Source organism: Mirounga leonina, unplaced genomic scaffold, assembly GCF_011800145.1.
Source record: "Mirounga leonina isolate KUSES-001 unplaced genomic scaffold, KU_Mleo_1.0 Mir_154, whole genome shotgun sequence".
Taxonomy (NCBI): domain Eukaryota; kingdom Metazoa; phylum Chordata; class Mammalia; order Carnivora; family Phocidae; genus Mirounga; species Mirounga leonina.
In genome coordinates, this window is record NW_023270389.1 from 43,017,457 (window position 1) to 43,036,959 (window position 19,503).

Below are 19,503 nucleotides of genomic sequence, written 5' to 3' on the forward strand. Positions count from 1 at the left end.
GATATTTTTAAATTTTCAAATTGTTATTAGAATATAAGAAAGCAAGTTATTTCAAATATTAACCTTGCTATATTCATTTATTAGTTCCAGGGTTTTATTGTTGTTGTTGATGATGAGATGATTCTTTGAGATTTTCTATGTAAACAATTATGTCACCTTCAAAGAGTTTTATTTCTTCCTTCCCAATCTGTATATCTTTTATTTCCATTTCTTGTCCTATTGCACTATCTAGGACTTCCAGCATGATATTAAATAAGAGGGATGAGAGAAAATGTCCTTGCCCTATTCCTTATATTAGGGGGAAAGCATCCAATTTCTCACCATTAAGTATTATGTTAGCTGTAGGTTTTTTGTAGATGTTCTTCATCAATTTGAGGAATTCTCCTCTATCCCTTATTATTGCTTGATCTATCAATTATTGAAAAAGGGATGCTGAAGTCTCCCAAATATAATAGTGGATTTTTCTATTTGTCCTTGCATTTCTGTCAGTTTTTGTATCATGTATTTTGATATTCTTTTGTTGGGTGCATACACATTAAGGATTGCTATGTCTTCTTGGAGAACTGCACCCTTTATTATTATGCAGTGCCCCTATTTATCCCTGATAATTTAACTGGTTCTTCCCAAAGCCTGCTTTGACTGAAATTAATATAGCTAATCTAGCTTTTTAATGGTTGTGTTAGCATGCAGTATCTTTCTCTGACTCTTTAACATTTCTAAGCCTTTATATTTAAGGTTGATTTCTTATATATAACATACAGTTGGAGCTTGTCTTTTTATCCACTTTGACAATCTCTATCTTTTGATTTATATATTTAGACCATTTGCATTTAAAGTGATTACTGATGGGGGTGCCTGGGTGGCTCAGTCATTAAGCATCTGCCTTCGGCTCAGGTCATGATCCCAGGGTCCTGGGATCGAGCTCCACATCAGGGTCCCTGTTCAGTGGGAAGCCTGCCTCTCCCTCTCCCACTCCCCCTGCTTGTGTTCCCTCTGTCTCTCTGTCTCTGTCAAATAAATAAATAAAATCTTAAAAAAAAAAAAAGTGATTACTGATGCTGGGACACCTCCCTCTCTGTTTTTCTTATTTTATTTTTCCTTCCCTTCACCTATGTTCATCTGTTTTGTTTCTTAAATTCCACATATGAGTGAAATCATATATTTGTCTCTGACTTATTTTCCTTGGTATTATACTTTCTAGCTCCAACTGTGTCTTTGCAAATGGCAAGATTTTGTTCTTTTTGATCACCAAGTAATATTCCATTGTGTTCTTTATCCACTCATTAGTAAATGGACATTTGGGCTCTTTCCATAATTTGGCTCTTGTTGATAGTGCTGCTATAAACATTGGGGTACATGTGCCCCTTTGAATCTGTATTTTTGTATCCTTTGGATAAATACCTAGTACTGCAATTGCTAGGTCTTGGGTAGTTCTATTTTTAACTTTTTGAGGAATCTCCATACTGTTCTCCAGAGTGGCTGCACCAGTTTGCATTCCTACCAACAATGCAAAAGGGTTCCCCTTGCTCTGCATCCTTGCCAACACCGGTTGTTTCCTGAGTTGTTAGTTTTAGCCATTCTGACAGGTGTGAAGTGGTATCCCATTGTGGTTTTGATTTGTATTTCCCTGATGATGAGAGATGTTGAGCATCTTTCCATTTATCTGTTAGCCATCTGGAAGTCTTCTGTGAAAAAGTGTCTATTCATGTCTTCTGCCCATTTCTTAATTGGATTGTTTTTTGGATGTTGAGTGTGGTAAGTTTTTTTTTTTTTTTTAAGATTTATTTATTTATGGGGTGCCTGGGTGGCTCAGTCAGTTAAGCATCTGCCTTCAGCTCAGGTCATGATCCCAGGGTCCTGGGATCGAGGCCTGCATTGGACTCTCTGCTCAGCAGTGAGCCTGCTTCTCCCTCTCCCTCTGCCTGCTGCTCTGCCTACTTGTGCTCTCTCTCTGTCAAATAAATAAAATCTTTTTAAAAAAGATTTCTGAGGGGGGAAGGGCAGAGGGAGAGAATTCTCAAGCAGACTCCCCACTGAGTGTGGAGCCTGATCCAGGGCTTGATCCCATGATCCATGAGATCATGACCTGAGCCAAAACCAAGAGTTGGACACTCAACCAGCTGAGCCATCCAGGTGCCCTGAGTTTGATTAAGTTCTTTATACATTTTGGATACTAGTCCTTTATCCAATATGTCATTTGAAAATATTTTCTCCCATTCTGTCAGTTGCCTTTTAGTTTTATTGCTTGTTTCTTTCACTTTGCAGAAGCTTTTTTTTTTTTTTTTAAAGATTTTATTTATTTATTTGAGAGAGAGAGAATGAGAGAGAGCACATGAGAAGGGGGAGGGGCAGAGGGAGAAGCAGACTCCCTGCCGAGCAGGGAGCCTGATGCGGGACTCGATCCTGGGACTCCAGGATCATGACCTGAGCCGAAGGCAGTCGCTTAACCAACTGAGCCACCCAGGCGCCCTGCAGAAGCTTTTTATCTTGATGAGGCCCAATAGTTCATTTTTGCCTTTGTTTTCCTTGCCTCAGGAGACATGTCTAGTAAGAAGTTGCTGCAGCCAAGGTCAAAGAGGTTGCTGCCTATTTTCTCCTCTAGGATTTTGATGGTATAAGTCTTTCATTCATTTTGAATTTATTTTTGTGTATGGTGTAAGAAAGTGGTCGTTTCATTCTTCTGTATGTCGCTGTCCAGTTTTCCCAACACCACTTGTTGAAGAGACTTTTTTCCATTGGATATTCTTTCCTGCTTTGTTGAAGATTAGTTGACCATACAGTTGTGGGTCCCTTTCTGGGTTTTCTATTCTGCTGTGCCAGTACCACACTGTCTTGATGATTGAAGCTTTGTAATACAGTTTGAAGTCTGGCATTGTGATGCTTCCCACTTTGCTTTTCTTTTTTCAACATTACTTTGGCTATTTAGGGTCTTTTCTGGTTCCATACAAATTTTAGAATTGTTTTTTCTAGCTCTGTGAAAAATGCCAGTGTTATTTTGGTAGGGATTGTATTGAATGTGTAGATTGCTTTGGGGAGTATAGACATTTTTTTTTTAAAGATTTTATTTGAGAGAGAATGTGTGACAGAGAGAGAGTGCAAGCAGGGGAGATGGGAAGAGGGAGAAAGCAGATTCCCTACTGATCAGGGAGCCTGATGCGGGACTTGATCCCAGGACCCTGGGATCATGACCTGAGCTGAAGGTAGATGCTTAACTGACTGAGCCACCCAGGCGCCCCAGGAGTATAGACATTTTAATAATATTTGTTCTTCCAATCCATGAGCATGGAATATCTTTCCATTTCTTTGTGTCTTCAATTGCTTTCATAAGTGTTCTATAGTTTTCAGTGTGCAGATCTTTTTTTTTTTTAAGATTTTATTTATTTATTTGACAGCGAGACAGAGAGAGAGGGAACACAAGCAAAGGGTAGTGGGAGAGGGAGAAGCAGGCTTCCCGTGGAGCAGGGAGCCCGAAGTGGGGCTCGATCCCAGGACCCTGGGATCATGACCTGAGCTGAAGGCAGACACTTAATGACTAAGCCACCCAGGCACCCCTCAGTATGCAGATCTTTCACCTTTTTGGTTAGGTTTATTCCTAGGTATCTTAGGGGTTTTGGTGCAATTGTAAATGGGATCAAGTCCTTGATTTCTTTCTGCTGCTTCATTATTGGTGTATAGAAATGCAACAGATTTCTGTACATTGATTTTATATCCTGCAACTTTGCAGAATTCATGTATCAGTTCTAGCAATTTTTTCATGGAGTCTTTTGGGTTTTCTATATAGCGTATCATGCCATCTGCAAATAGTGAAAGTTTTACATCTTCCTGCCGATTTGGATGCCTTTTATTTCTTTTTGTTGTCTGATTGCTGAGGCTAGGTCTTCCAGAACTGTGTTGAACAACAGTGGTGAGAGTGGACATCCCTGTCATGTTCCTGACCTTAGGGGAAAAACAGAGTTTTGAGGATATTGAGGACATTGAGGACATTAGCTGTGGGGTTTTTGTATATGGCCTTTATAATGTTGAGGTATGCTCCTTCTATCCCTACTTTTTTGAGGGTTTTTATCAAGAAAGGATGCTATATTTTGTCAAATGCTTTTTCTTCATCTATTGAGAGGATCAAATGGTTCTTATCCTTTCTTTTATTAATGTGGTGTATCATATTGATTGATTTGCGGACTTTGAACTACCCCTGCAGCCCAGGAATAAATCCCACTTGATCATGGTGAATAATCCTTTTAATGTACTGTTGGATTCAATTAGCTAGTACTGAGAATTTTTGCATCCATGTTCATCAGGGATATTGGTCTGTAATACTCGTTTTTAGTGGGGTCTTTGGTTTTGGGATCAAGGTAATGCTGGCCTCATAGAATGAGTTTGGAAGTTTTCCTTCCATTTATATTTTTTGGAACAGCTTCAAGAGAATAGGTATTATTTCTTCCCTGGGAAGCCATCCAGCCCTAGACTCTTGTTTCTTGGGAAATTTTTTATTACTGATTCAATTTCTTTGCTGGTTATGGGTCTGTTCAAATTTCCTGTTTCAGCTTTGGAATGTTTCCTATGTTTCTAGGAATTTATCCATTTCTTCCAGATTGCCCAATTTGTTGGCATATAATTGCTCATAATATTCTCTTATAATTGTTTGTATTTCTGTGGGGTTGGTTATGATCTCTCCTCTTTCATTCATGATTTTATTAATTTGAGTCCTTTCTCTCTTCTTTTTGGTAAGTCTAGCTAGAGGTTCATCAATTTTGTTAATTCTTTCAAAGAACTAGCTCCTAGTTTCATTGATCTGTTCTACTGTTTTTATTTCTGTATCATTTATTTTTGCTCTAATCTTAATTATTGCCCTTCTGTTGGTTTTAGATTTTATTTGCTATTCTTTTTTCAGCTCCTCTAGGTATAAGGTTACATTGTGTATTTCAAACTTTTCTTGCTACTTGAGGAAGGCCTATATTGCTATGTACTTCCTTCTTATGATCACCTCTGCTGTGTCCTATAGGTTTGTGACTGTCGTGTTTTCAGTTTCATTTGCTTCCATGTATTTTTTTATTTCTTCTTTAATTTCCTGGTTAACCCATTCATTCTTTAGTAGGATGATCTTTAACTTGATCTCCTGCTTAGATGATCTGTCCATTGCTGTGAGTGTGGTGTTAAAGTCCTCTACTATTATTCTATTATTATCAATGAGTTTATTATTAATTGATTTACATATTTGGCTGCTCTCAAGTTGAGGGCATAAATATTTACAACTGTTAGGTGTTCTTGTTGGATAGAACCCTTTATTATGATATAGAGACCTTCTTCATCTCTTATAGTAGTCTTTTTTAAAAATCTAGTTTATCTGATAGAAGTATGGCTGCTCCCTTTCTTCTGATGTCCATTAGCATGATAGATGGTTCTCCACCCCCTCACTTTTAATCTGGAGGTGTCTTTGGGTCTAAAATGACTCTCTTGTAAGCAGCATATTGATGGGTCTTTTTTTTTTTTTTTTTTTTAATCCTTTCTGATACCCTACATCTTTTGACTGTGGCAGTGAATCCATTTACATTCTGAGCAATTATTGATAGATATGAATTTAGTAGCACTGTATTACCTGTAAAATCGCTGTTCCTGTAGATTGTTTCTGTTTCTTTCTAGTCTTTGTTGCTTTTGGTCACTCTTTCCTGCTCAGAGGGTTCCCTTTAATATTTTTTGCAGAGCTGATTTAGTGTTCACAAACTCCTTTAGCTTTTGCTTGTCTTGGAAACTCTTTCTCGCTCCTTCCATTCTGAATGACAGCCTTACTGTATAAAATATTCTTGGCTACATATTTTTCCCATTTAGCACCTTGAATATATTATGCCACTTCTTTCTGGCCTGCCAAATTTCCGTGGACAGGTCTGCTAACTTTATTTGTCTACCCTTGTAGGTTAAGGACATTTTGTCTCTAGCTGCTTTCAGAATTCTCTATCTTTGTATTTTGCAAGTTTCAATATGATATGTCTTGGTGTTGACCTGTTTTTTTTTTTATTTTGAGGGGAGGTCTCTCTGCCTTTTGGAGTTGAATGCCTGTTTCCTTCCCCAGATTAGAGAAATTCTCAGCTACAATATGTTCAAATAAACCTTCTGCCCCTTTATCTCTTCTGGGACTCCTATAATATTATCGTGCTTTGTGGAATCACTGAGTTCCCGAAGTCTATATTCAAAATCTAATAGTTTTCTTTTCCTTTTTCTTTCAGCTTCATTATTTTCTGTAATTTTATCTTCTATATTACCTATTTGTTCCTCTGCTTCTTCCATCATCATTGTGATTACATCCAGTCGGTTTTGCATCTCAGCTAAAGCATTTTTTTATTTTGGCCTGACTAGTTTTTAGGTCTTTTGTCTTTGCAGCCAGGGTTTCTCTGGTGTCTTCTATGCTTCTTTCAAGCCCAGCTAGTATTCTTATGACTGTTCTAAATTATTCTTTAGGTATATTGCTTATATCTGTTTTGAGCAAATCCTAGCTGTGATTTCTTCTTGATCTTTCTTTTGGGGAGAATTCCTCCATCTTGTCATTATGTCTAGGTTTCTGTCTTTTGCGTGTTATCAAAGCTTGTTTCGTTTCTGCTCTTGAGAGTAATACTATATTAAGAAGGGGTCATACACTGTCCAGGGCCTGGTGCTTCAGCAAGTGTTTCTGTGTATGCTGTGTGCTCTCTGCTGTTGTGTTTTGGCTGCTCTTTCCCACAGATCAATCCTCTACAGAGTTCCTCCTTGCTTGCAGGGGGGAATGTTCAGACCTTTAACTAGGTGTCTTGGATTTGTCTGTTAAGATAAGCCTGAATAAAAAAAAAAAAATCTGATCCAAGAAAAGAGAAAAGGAACAAAAAAAGCAAACAAAAAAACTATAAACCCAATTCTAAAGAATACAAAAGAAGGAAAAAAGAAAAAGCCTGATCGAAAAAAAAAGAAAAAGAAACAAACCAACAAATGAGCAAAAAAAACTATAAGCTTGATACCAAAGGAAAAAGAAAAAAGAAAATATAAGAAATTAAATGATAATAATAATAAAAAAATAAAATTTAAAGAAAGAGGGGCGCCCGGGTGGCTTAGTCGTTAAGCATCTGCCTTTGGCTCAGGTCATGATCCTGGGGTCCTGGGATTGAGCCCCACATCAGGCTCCCTGCTCGGCAGAAAGCCTGCTTCTCCCTCTCCCACTCCTCCTGCTTGTGTTCCCTCTCTTGGTGTGTCTCTCTCTGACAAATAAATAAAATAAGAAAGAAAGAAAGAGAAAGAAGAAAGAAAGAAAGAAAGAAAGAAAGAAAGAAAGAAAGAAAGAAAGAAAGAAAGAAAGAAAGAAAGAAAGAAAGAAAGAAAGAAGAAAGGAAAGAAAGAAGGAAAGAAAGAAAGAAAGAAAGAGAGAGAAAGAAAGAAAGAAAGAAAGAGAAAGAAAGAAAAGAAAAGAAAAGAAAAGAAAGAAAAAGAAAGAAAGAAAGAAAGAAAGAAAGAAAGAAAGAAAGAAAGAAAGAGAGAGAGAGAGAGAAAGAAAGAAAGAAAGAAAGAAAGAAAGAAAGAAGGAGAAGGAAGGAAGGGGGGGGAAGGAGGGAGGAAGGAGGGAGGGAGGGAGGAAGGAGTGGGAGGGAGGGAGGGAGGGAGGAAGGGAGGAAGGAAGGAAAGCCAGCCTGGTCCTATTTCCACCAGGATTGGGCTGACACTTTGGAGAACTCCATGATCAGCTGACCTGGTACATGCGGTGGGGGGGGGGGGTGGGGGGGGGGTGTTGGTCTTCTGAGGGAGAGGCCCTATGAGCTGGTTCACAATCAGACCTGCCTTTGCATAGAATCCCCTGCTGGGTGCAAGGGGGGCAGGGTTTTGTGCAAGTGACTCCAGCCTCCACTGGAGGTGCTGTGTTTCTCTCTGAAGTCCAACCATGCTGGTGGGGGGAGGGGAGGAGGGATGGTGTCACCCTGCCCTCTTGTCCCTGGGGAGGGGAACTCATGGCCACAGGTGTTCAGGAGGCCCTCACAGAAAAGCAAACAATCTCCTCTTCTATGTCCTAGGCTTTTGTCAGATCGCTGCCCTCAACATGTCTGTGCCCAACTGTCAGCACACCGGAGACCCCAGTTCTCCTGTGTTTTATCTCTGTCACATGGCTGGGATTCAAAACTCCAAATGTTAAAGGGCCCGGCAAGGCATGGACTGCTTCCCTCCCCTGGAGGAGAGCCTTGCAGTGCAGTCAGCACCATTCTGTCCCAGAAAAGCTGTCTCATGGCACATGCTCGGTGCCTGGAGTCTTGCAATATACATTTTAAACTAATCTTAGTCCACCTTCAAATAACACTATGCTACTTCATATATAGTGCAGGTACCTTTTAAGAGAGTAGTCCCATTTCTCTCCTCAGTATATTACTGTCATTTATTTTACCAATCTATACACTATTATCACCCAATACCATCAAAACTACTATTAAACAGTATCTTTTCAATCGAGATAAAGAAAAATAAAAGATTTTAGTTTACCTTTATTTATTCTTTCTCCAAACTCTTCTTCCTTCCTATACATAGATCTGAGTTTCTGACCTTTAGCAATTTTCTTCTCTCTAAAGAACTTTTCATTTTTTTTGCAAGGTGATATATTCCCTCAAGTTTTTTTTTTTTTCCTTTTTGTCTAAAAGAGCTATTATCATTTCACTTTTGAAAAATATTTTCACCAAATACATAGAATTCTAGGTTGGTAGTTCTTTAACACTTTGGATATTTCACTCCTCTCTCATCTTGTTTGCATGGTTTCTTGTAAGAAGCACATTGTAATTCTTATTCTTGTTCACCTATAGATAAGGTGTTCCTTCCCCCCCTCAGCTTCTTTATGTATAGTTTTCTTCAGTTTGAATATGATATGCCCATGTATAGATTTTTTTTGGTATTTATCCTGCTTGGTGTTCTCTGAGCTTCCTGGATCAATGGGTTTGTGTCTACATTTAATTTTGGAAAATTCTCACCATTATTAATTCACATTTCATCTGCTGCATTTGCTCTTTTTCTCTTCTGGCATTCCAATTACACATATGCTGCACCCTTTGAAATGGTCCCATAGTTCTTGGATGTTTTCTTTTTTCATTCTTTTTTTTTCTTTGCATTTTTTTTGAAAAGATTCTGTTGACATACCTTCAAGCTCACTGATTCTTTCCTCAGTTTCATCCCATCTATCAGTAAACCCACAAAGGTATTCATCATTTTTATTTTTTTTATTTCTAGCATTTTCTTTTAATTCATTCTTAGAGTTTGTGTTCTTATGCTTACATTATGTCTGTCCTTACATTTTGTATCCTTTTTTCATTAGAGACTAACATATTAATTAGGTATTTTAAATTCCATCTGATTAATTCCAAAATCATAATTGAGTCTGGTTCTGATGCTTGCTTTCTCTCTTCAGGCTTAGTTTTTTTCTTGCCTCTTAGTATGTCCTGTAATATTTTGTGGAAAGCCAAGCATGATATATTGACTAGAAACTGAAGCAAATAGGCTTTTAGAGTGAGGTTTTATATTAATCTGGCCAGGAGGTAAACTGTGTTTAATGTTTGCTATAGCTGTAGGTGTCAGAGGCCTCACATTCCTATGGTTTCCATATTTGTGTCTCCCCTGTTGCCTTTGAGCTTCCCTAAGAACTCCTCTTTAAACAGAGTTTGTGTCTTGTAGTTCTTTTTGCTATAATCCTGTTATTATACTGGAGCCTGGCTGATGTGGTTGGTATGGTATGGTGGAGAGGAACTGTCCTATAATCTTATGATTAAATATTAGTCTTTGAGGGGATCTATGTCCCTGGACTGTAACCTTCACAAGTTTCTTAGTGCCATCCACTTCCCAGATAGGAAGGCTAAAGGGGACTGGAGTCAAGGAAATGCCCTTCTCCCCTAGGTGGGAAAAGGCTCTGGTAAAGTCTTTTCCTCTGGTGAATAAATCTTTGTCATGGAGATGCTCTGGGTATATTTCTTTTTCTTTTTCTTTTAAGATTTTATTTATTTATTTGACAGAGAGAGACACAGCGAGAGAGGGAACACAAGCAGGGGGAGTGGGAGAGGGAGAAGCAGGCCTCCTGCAGAGCAGGGAGCCCGATGCAGGGCTCGATCTCAGGTCCCTGGGATCATGACCTGAGCCGAAGGCAGACGCTTAACAACTGAGCCACCCAGGCGCCTCCCCCCCTTTTTTTTTTTTACGATTTATGGATATATTTCATAATAGTAACTTTTCCCATCCCCAACCAGAGGCATAATGGGATTTTTCTTGACTCTTCACCAGAATTCCTGGAGGCAAAACCCCACAGAGATGTGGGGTATCTCCCTAGGAATTTCATCCCTCCAGGAGTTTCTCACTTGCATACTAGTCCACACTCAACCACCAGCAGTTCATCAAAATTACCACTTGTGTTCTTACAGTTTATGGCTCTAGGTGGTTATCTGTTTCAGGTAAGCAGATCTTGGTTGTGATTCTGAATTTACTTCTTTCTCCAGATTTCAAGGTGGCAGTTTGCCCTATGACCTCAGTTTTCTTATGGGTCGAAGAAAGTCATTTTCAGTTTGCTCAGCTTTTTTCTTTTTTTAAGGATGGGAGCGATAATTAATAAGCTCTTTACATGTCAGAGCTACATCTGAAAATATTTTATTTGTTTTTTAGTTTCCATTTCTCTGTTGAGATTCTCCATCCACTTATTAACACCAGTTTTCCTGTAATTTGTTGAACATATTTATAATAGCTGCTTTGAAGTCTTTCAGATCTAACATCTGGGTCTATTCAAACTCATATTTTATCAAATATCTTTTTTCCTGGGTATGGATCTTATTTTCTGGTTTCTTTCCATGCCCATTAATTTTTGGTTGAACACTGGAGACTTTGGAAAATAGATTCTCATAACTCTAGATTGTGTTTTGTTCTTCTGAGGATTGTTATTCTTGTATTCTAGCAGGCAGTTAACTTGTCTGGGCTCAAAATGCAGCTGACATCTCTGTTCAGTTCTCTCAACCTCCATGCTTCAACTACATATTTTTTTAAAGCATGGTTCCCAAATTTCTCTCCCCAACCAATGCTAGCACAGTTTAGTGGTCAGTGAAGAATTTGGGCAGAGTTTATGCTAAAATTCTAGATCTCACCCCTTTTACAACTCTCTTCTTTCAGGATGCCCCACCTATATTTCCAGCTCTTCTGCCAGCTTTGAACTCTGTCCTTTGCCATCATGAAATAGTTGGACTGCATTTTTTGCTGCCAGAGCTAAAAGAACTGGTGATCCCTCTCAGACTGAAAAGCAACAAATTCCTATTTCTTACCCATTCCAAGGATAAATACATTTCAAGGCTGTTGCCTGCTTTGGTTATTTGACAGTACCTTCAAATAGCTGGATACTTTTAATATATTTTTGTTCAAATTTTATAATTGTTATCTATGTAAGGGATTGGCCAACTTATTTAACTTACTCCACCACTCCCAAACCTAGATTCTCTGTGATTATAACTTTTAAGATGAGAGAACCCTGTGCTCTATGCCATTAGAATCTGAAGTCTAGTGATGATAGCTTGTATTCAAATTCAACTTTTGTTGAATCTGGATTTCTAGATAAATAGATTTCAAAAATCTTATCTATACTGACTTCCCAAAGTAATCCCAAGGTTTTCTTATATAGGAATCCCAATAACAACATCAACAATAGGCACTGAAATGGGATTCTTAATGATTAAAAAAGTAAGTCAAATTTGAAAGAAAGTACAAAAAGAAAAGATTTAGGCTAATAGTTAATTGTTGGACAAATAAAATGTGGCTCAGAATTTCTATGGCACAGAACGTGTACAGGTGGAACACAAAGGAAGAGGTTTAACTATCTAGTATGAAATAGTCATATGTCCTTTGGCTCCATTCAAAATTTTCCATTAATTTTGAAACCATGAGCAAGAATTCTTGTTTCCTCTCTATCTAAAACAGAAATATGTACTTTACTACATAGTAATGTAAAAATATTTTAAGACATTTTAAAGTATTCTGGAGAATGATGCTAGTTAAATCTACATTGTTTTATTTATCACAAAAAGAACTTATCAACTTATGTTGGTTAAAAAAGAAGAAATGAAGAGGCAGCCAAATTATTCAACTTTCTCTTTACTTTGCATATTATATGTGTTGGAGATCTACCTCCTCTTTTCTTAGGCTTTGGCCAAAATCAAGAGTGTAAAGATGAAAGATAAGGAAAGAACTAGTTTGATGACATGTTTTTTAATCCAAAAAGCCAATGATTTCAGTGAACTCAGTTATATAAAAATAACTTTCCAATACTGGTAGTTGCACTTTGTTCTTATCTCAAAAACTGGACATCTAATTTTATAATCTACTTCAGTCAGGGTAACATATATGACAAGTGATATGATAAAAGAATGACCATGTAATCTTTTTGTTTAAAATAGAGCAAATTATTACCGGAGGCGTAAATCTTCCCACATTTTCAATAATCCACAGAGCATTACTATCTCATAGTATTTTTTCCAGCATTCAACGGCCTCTGCTGCAGATGGATCTTCCTTAATATTACTCTGATACTCGATGAGCTCAACACGTTTGTTTTTATATTTCTCCAAAGTTTTTTTGAAACGTTGTGCAATAGGACCAGGTATGGTTCCATCTTGTATATCACACCACCTGAAAAGTATCAATATAATTACAGTGTTTATCTTATAATAATAATGTGCTGAGTTCGTTTTTAACTATACTTACAAATTAATTCTTTCTTCAATCAAAGCAGTGTAATTCTCACAACTTTCTTCATCATCCCAGTCCCTCCAAAGAAAGTCATAAAAAAACCTATAATGAATCAAAATAATATAAGTGATCAAAAAGAGCCAATACCATGTATATAATTAAAGACACTGTCATGTCAGAATTCTTTGTATGAATTCTAAGAAAAATGACTTCTCAGTGAACTAATATTAAAATCAAACCTTTAAAAATTAGATTATCTAGATTCTATTTGAGGTTACTACAGATAATGTTCCTTGAAGTGGGAATGAAAAATGTTTCCAAATTTCCTAGATTTTGGCTATGGTTTTGTTCAACAAAGAAATAATACTTAAGATATAATCAAATTTGTATATTCAGGGAAAGCATTAGAAAAACAAAAATATGCCCCCAAAATATTCTGTATTATATTTTTAGACAGCTTCTCTCAAATTGTATCAACTTTTAAGAAGCAATCATAATGTAGATGATGACATCTAGCATTTGTAATGCCCTTACACATGAAACATAAAATCTAATATACTTAAGATGCTTAAATATGAACAAAATTTAATGTTACTTGTCTCTAGAACTTTTTTTAATCAATTTTTGAAAAAGCAAGATAAAAAAATGGCAAACTTTTCATTGCCCATATATAATACTTCTGCAAGAGAATGTTAAAGGAGTTACAAATATGTGTTCATTAAGAACAGACAGGAGCACCTGGCTGGCTCAGTCAGTGGAGCATGTGACTCTTGATCTTGGAGTCATGAGTTCAAGCCCCATGTTGGGTGTAGAGATTACTTAAAATAAATAAATAGACTTTAAAAAAATGGACAAATTGAATTCAGAAGTGAGTAAAAATTAAATCAATAAGTATTTATTAAGCGCTTATATACTTACGTATTAACTTTTTGAATAGGAGAATTTTAACTTTAAGAGGTAAAAAGCTCTAATACCTTACAACTTCCAAGGCCAAAGCAATATCATGTATATCAGAATCTTGTCCTTCAACAGGGTACACTTCCAAGAGAGGCACACTATGCTCCAGTTCTTCCAAAATCTCATTGACTAAATTCCTTGGAATATTTGCAATGTTAGAAGAAAAGGGCTCAGCAACAGATACAGTAACTTTGAAACAAGACGATAAGCTTTGGTGTGGTTTACAAGTTACCTACGACAAATATTATAAAATTTGTAATTACAAATCAAAATAAATCACAGGATTTTTTTCCTCACACATGATCTGCTTATAAAATTTCTTCTTTTAAATTTTATGACCTCTTTAACCACACACAAAGTAATTATAGCTCAATATTAAATAAAATAACAATTTTTCAAACTTTCTCCCTCCCTCCCTCTCTCCTTTTCTTTTCCTTTCCTTTCCTTTTCCTTTCCTTTCCTTTCCTTTAGTTCTGGTGTAGTTAATAATGTTATATTAGTTTCAGGTGTATAATATAGTGATTCAACAATTCCATATATTACTCAGAGCTCATCAAGATAAGTCTTAATCCTCTCCAGCTATTTCACCCATCCCCCTACCCACCTTCCCTCTATAATATTTGTTCTCCCAATCCCTAAATACAGAATATCTTTCCATTTCTTTGTGTTGCCTTCAATTTCCTTCATCAGTGTTTTATAGTTTTCAGAGTACAGGTCTTTCACCTCCTCGGTTAAGTTTATTCCTGGGTAGCTTATTATTTTTGGTGCAATTGTAAATGGAAGGATTTTCTTATTTCTCTTTCTGCTATTTCATTATTAGTGTATAGAAATGCAATGGATTTCTGTATAAAGATTTTGTATCCTGCAACTTTACTGAACTCATTTACCAGTTCTAGTATTTTGGTGAAATCTTTAGGGTTTTCTATATATAGTATCATGTTATCTGCAAATAGTCAAAGTTTCACTTCTTTCTTACCTATCTGGATGCCTTTTATTTCTTTTTCTTGTCAGATTGCTGTGGTTAGGGCTCCCAGTACTGTTGAATAAAAGTGGTGACAGTGGACATTCTTGTCTTATTCCTGACCTTAGGGGAAAGGCTCTGTTTTTCACCAGTGAGTATGATGTTAGCTCTGGGCTTTTCATATATAGCTTTTATTGTGTTGAGGTATGTTACCTCCAAACCTACTTTGTTGAGGGTTTTTATCATGAATGGATGTTGTACTTTGTCAAATGCTTTTTCTGCATCTATTGAAATGATCATATGGTTTTTATCCTTTGTCTTGTTGATGTTATGTACCACATTAATTGACTTGTGAATACTCAGCTACCCTTGCATCCCAGGAATAAGTCCCACTTGGTCGTAGTGAGTAATTCTCTTCATGTATTGTTGGATTCAGTTTGCTAATATTTTATTGAAGATTTTAGCATCTATGTTCATCAGAGATATTGGCGGCCTGCAGGTCTCTTTTTTTTTTTTGGTAGTGTTTTGGTATCTGGTTTTGGTATTGGAGTAATGCTGGCCTCATAGAATGAATTTGAAAGCTTTCCTTCCTCATCTATTTTTTTTAAATAGGTTCCAGTTATTGATTCATGGATGCTTTTATCTTGTCTTTAATTTCTGAGATTAATAGGTTTTTAAATATATTTATGTACATATGTGTGTGTATATATATATTTTCCTTTTCCTTATCATTTGTTTCTTCAAAATGTCTTCTTTTCTGCTGTTTTAACCACAATTTTGATATTAGAGTTTCTTCAAATGCCTGGTGATCCTTGGCTGTCTGTTCATATTTAAAAGTGGAGCACTAAAAAGGAGGTCTGTGTATACAGGTGGAATAAGTACAGATGTTCTATCTGTAGATGTAGAACATCTGTAGGATGTTCTGCACCAGCTCTTTCCATGGGAACTCAATATGACAACTACCTTTAGATGTGTTCTTTTGAGTTGAATATAGAAAAATCTTCCAACTCTCATGCCTGAAGGAATATGCCTTAGCTGCTTGTGTTCAGAGTCAGAGTAGAAGGCAGAAGATCCTAACATTCAGTACCAATAAACTTTGACCTATTCCCTTCTTCTCAATGGGATACTTCTATCCTTAACCATACTTCTCAAGCCAGCTTCTGAAATCTGTACATTTATGTCTTTTGCCAAATTTGGGAAATTTCAGCCATTATTTTATTCAAATATTTTTTCAGCCACACCTCTTCTCTTTTTCTGGGACTCAGAAGACATGAATGTTAGGTCTTTTGTTAGAGTCCAACATGTCCCTACAGCTCTCTCCATTTTGTTTTCCAGTTTATATTCTTCCTGGTGTTCAATTAGGTAATTTCTAATTTTCTATTGTCAAGTTCACTGATTGTTTCCTCTGTCTTCATTCTGCTGTTCAACACATTCTTTTGAGTTTTTTATTGTAGTTACTGTATTTTTCTAGTTCTAAAACATTGCTTGGTTTTTCTTTATATATTTCATTTATTTGTAGAGACTTTCTATTTTTTGCTGAGACTTTCTATTTTTTAATTTGTTGCATATGCATTCATAATTGCTCAGTGAAGCATTTTTTTTTTTTAAAGATTTTATTTATTTGAGACAGAATGAGAGAGAGAGCACATGAGGGAGGGGGAGGGTCAGAGGCAGAAGCAGGCTCCCCGCTGAGCAGGGAGCCCGATGCGGGACTCGATCCAGGGACTCCAGGATCATGACTGGAGCCGAAGGCAGTCGCTTAACCAACTGAGCCACCCAGGCGCCCCTCAGTGAAGCATTTTTATCATGACTGCTTTAAAGTCCTTGTCAGATAATTCTAACATCTGTATTACCTCAGTGTTGGTGTCTATTGTTTTATCTCATTCAAGTTGAGATCATCCTAGTTCTTACGAGGGATTGAGAAGAGATGACAAGTGATTTTTCTGGACATTTTGAGTATTATGTGAGATTCTTGACTTTATTTAAATCTTTTATTTTATCAATCCTCTTTTGACACCAATCTGCCATAGAAAGTAAGTTGCCACCCTGTTACTGCCAGATAGGGAGAGAAGTCCAGATTCTTCACTCTGTGTCTGTTGACCGGGGGAGAGTGAGGAGTGTTTCTTCTTTACTGCTATTCTGGGGTGAGAGCTCAGGTTCAACATGAGATCTCCACTAATACCAGCTTGGAGAGAGAGGAGCACCTCATTATTGTTCCCTATGTTTTCTTTGACATCGTGGTAGGGTGTTGAGTCCTGATTCTCCACTAGATTTTTTCTGACACCACTGCTCCAGGAAGTGGAAGGAGTCTCTCCTTACTCGCAGGGGTGGAAGTATAGTCTTCCTACGTAGTCTACATTGACACCGGCGGGGGCAGGGGAAGTTCCTTATCACCCAACTCCCCATTTTCTTCCCACTAGGTCTTCTCTAACACCACTCTGGCAGTGGGGTTAGCCTGCCTTGTTTCAACTTAACAAGGGTGGAAGTCTAGGCTCTTCACTTGGGTCTTTTCCTGCAGTGGGGAAAAAGGGGCAGCAGGTTTGGGGTTTTTTTCCCTGTGGTGTTTGGCTGCCCCTTTCCTGGTCCTTTGGCTAGAGAAAGCAGGCCTTTGGGAGTGGGGAGTTGGGGGGGGTGGGCTTTTTCATTTTTATTTTTTACTTTTAGTCTACACCTATTGGTGTTTTTAGGTTGCCAGATTCTCTGGTACCCAGTCTAGGATATATGAAGCAAACCTCAAGGAAGTTACTGTTATTCCTTGGGTCATGAGGTCCCTAGGCACTCTGCCTTCTATCCATCTTTTAGAGTCTTATGTTGGTTTTATATTAATTATCCAGGTTTTTTGTTATACTTGGTAGGAAGAATAGGGAAAAATATGTCTACTCCATCTTTCTGGGAGTGGAAATCTCTGTTTCTTAAATAGCTTTCAACAATTCTTTCTTAGCTCCATATTAAACCCTATTTCCAGAGATGTAAGTACAGTCAATTCTTTAGGGTATTTAGTGTATATCAAATTGTTTTTTGGCTTTCCCTACTACAAACTTAGAATTCAACTTTCTTAGCTTTACTGTCGGTTGCCACTTATTTATCTCTTTTATGCCTTCTAAGTTTTGTTGCCATTATCTCCTTTCCCATCTCTTGTCCTTAAATACCTTTTAAAAAATTCCTTTGCTATCATTTGGTGGAGGACTCTAGGGATAAAGAAAAGCTCCTACAAGTTTCCAGAGAGAAAAAATATATAGGTGTTATCAGAGGACTGATGACATTGGCTTCTCAACCAACAACACTGGAGGCTTGAAGACAATGAACAGTATTTTTCAAATTCTGGTCATAAAAATCAAACCTAGAATCATGTACCCTGTCAATTTTTCAAATAAATATGAGGATATTTTCAAGAACACAAGATTGCAGTAATTTTATCTTCTTTGTGTCCTTACCCATGAAGCTATTAGGATAAGGTCCCAGCCAAAATGAAAGAATTAAGAAAAAGGAAGATAGGAATTCTGGGAAATAGGTTATTTATACAAGAGAATGGCAAAAGGAATTCCTAAGATAATGATGGAGGGAGATCCCAAAAAGACAGCTATCCATCGGGTTTAGAGATCACCAATCCAGATTGCAGATCATAAGGATGCAAGAGATACCTCTTTAAGAAGACAAAATTGATAGACATGTTTATGTTGAGAAGACTTACATAACTGGGGAAGAGTCTAAGGACAAACTAGTAAGAAAACTAAAAGAAATGAAAAAAAACAAGGTAATCAACTCTAGGGAAACTTTTTTAAATGTCCAGGAAAGGAAAATTAATCATAGTATACCAGTTTATCTATCTCTGAAATGAATACTACATACAAATGAAGTAAACACTGAGTATATGATAGAACCAAAATTATTAAGTGTTTTGGGAGGATGGGAGCATGTAAAAAATATGGGTATAAGGTGGAACAGGGAATGTATTGGTGGTGGTATATAAAATACCTAAATCCCCATTTTCCATAGTGGGAGCCTATATATAAGACCTAAAACAGAGAAATCAAGAAGTAGCAATATAAGCATGATTCTTCTTTTTTTATTTAAATTCAATTAGCCAACATATAGTACATCATTAGTTTCAGATGCATTATTCAATAATTCTTTTTTTTTTTTAAGATTTTATTTATTTATTTGAGACAGAGAGAATGAGAGAGAGAGAGAGCACATGATAGGGGGGAGGGTCAGAGGGAGAAGCAGGCTCCCCGCTGAGCAGGGGGCCCGATGCGGGACTCGATCCAGGGACTCCAGGATCATGACCTGAGCCGAAGGCAGTCGCTCAACCAACTGAGCCACCCAAGCGCCTTCAATAATTCATCAGTTGCGTATAACACCCAGTGCTCATCACATCACGTGCCCTCCTTAATGCTCATCACCCAGTTATCCCATCCCCCCACCAACCTCCCCTTCAGCAACCCTCAGTTTGTTTCCCAGTGTGAAGGGTCTCTCATGGTTTGTCTCCCTCTCTTAAAACTGAATGGGAAGAAATATAAGCATGTCTCTTGGAGATAGGGAATTGATACTATAATAATTAACTAAACTGGTTAAAATTGGCTGCACCTGGAAAATACAAGAAATTGCAGCAGAAGGTGGATAGAGGTTGGGTGATCACAACATTTCATAACAAAAGTTGTAACTGTATTTGACTCTATTAACTATGTGCATATTGAATTTTAATAACAATAAGAAAACATTTAGCAATAAGTGGGTACACAAAAGATAAGGAATTGAGACATTTAATATAAACTACTATTTGGGGGACTTTACGATGAAATAAAGGAAAGAGACAGAGTAGGAGCTAGAGGGAAGAGAAGGGTCCCAAGCAGTCTAAAATGTGAATTTAAATGCCTCCCAATTTGTTC

At 37.2% G+C, this 19,503-nt stretch overlaps 1 protein-coding gene across 4 annotated transcripts in view; it reads right to left on the reverse strand.

The window, feature by feature from the left end:
• SHCBP1L (SHC binding and spindle associated 1 like) overlaps positions 1–19,503 on the reverse strand; it is a 98,696-nt gene that overhangs the window by 12,000 nt on the left and 67,193 nt on the right. For all 4 annotated transcript variants that reach the window (XM_035010602.1, XM_035010605.1, XM_035010603.1 and 1 more), the window contains 3 exons: positions 13,671–13,885; positions 12,712–12,798; positions 12,418–12,636 (listed from right to left, as the gene is read on the reverse strand). In XM_035010602.1, the coding sequence (XP_034866493.1) occupies positions 12,418–12,636; positions 12,712–12,798; positions 13,671–13,885 (521 nt within the window). The remainder of the gene's footprint in view (positions 1–12,417; positions 12,637–12,711; positions 12,799–13,670; positions 13,886–19,503) is intronic.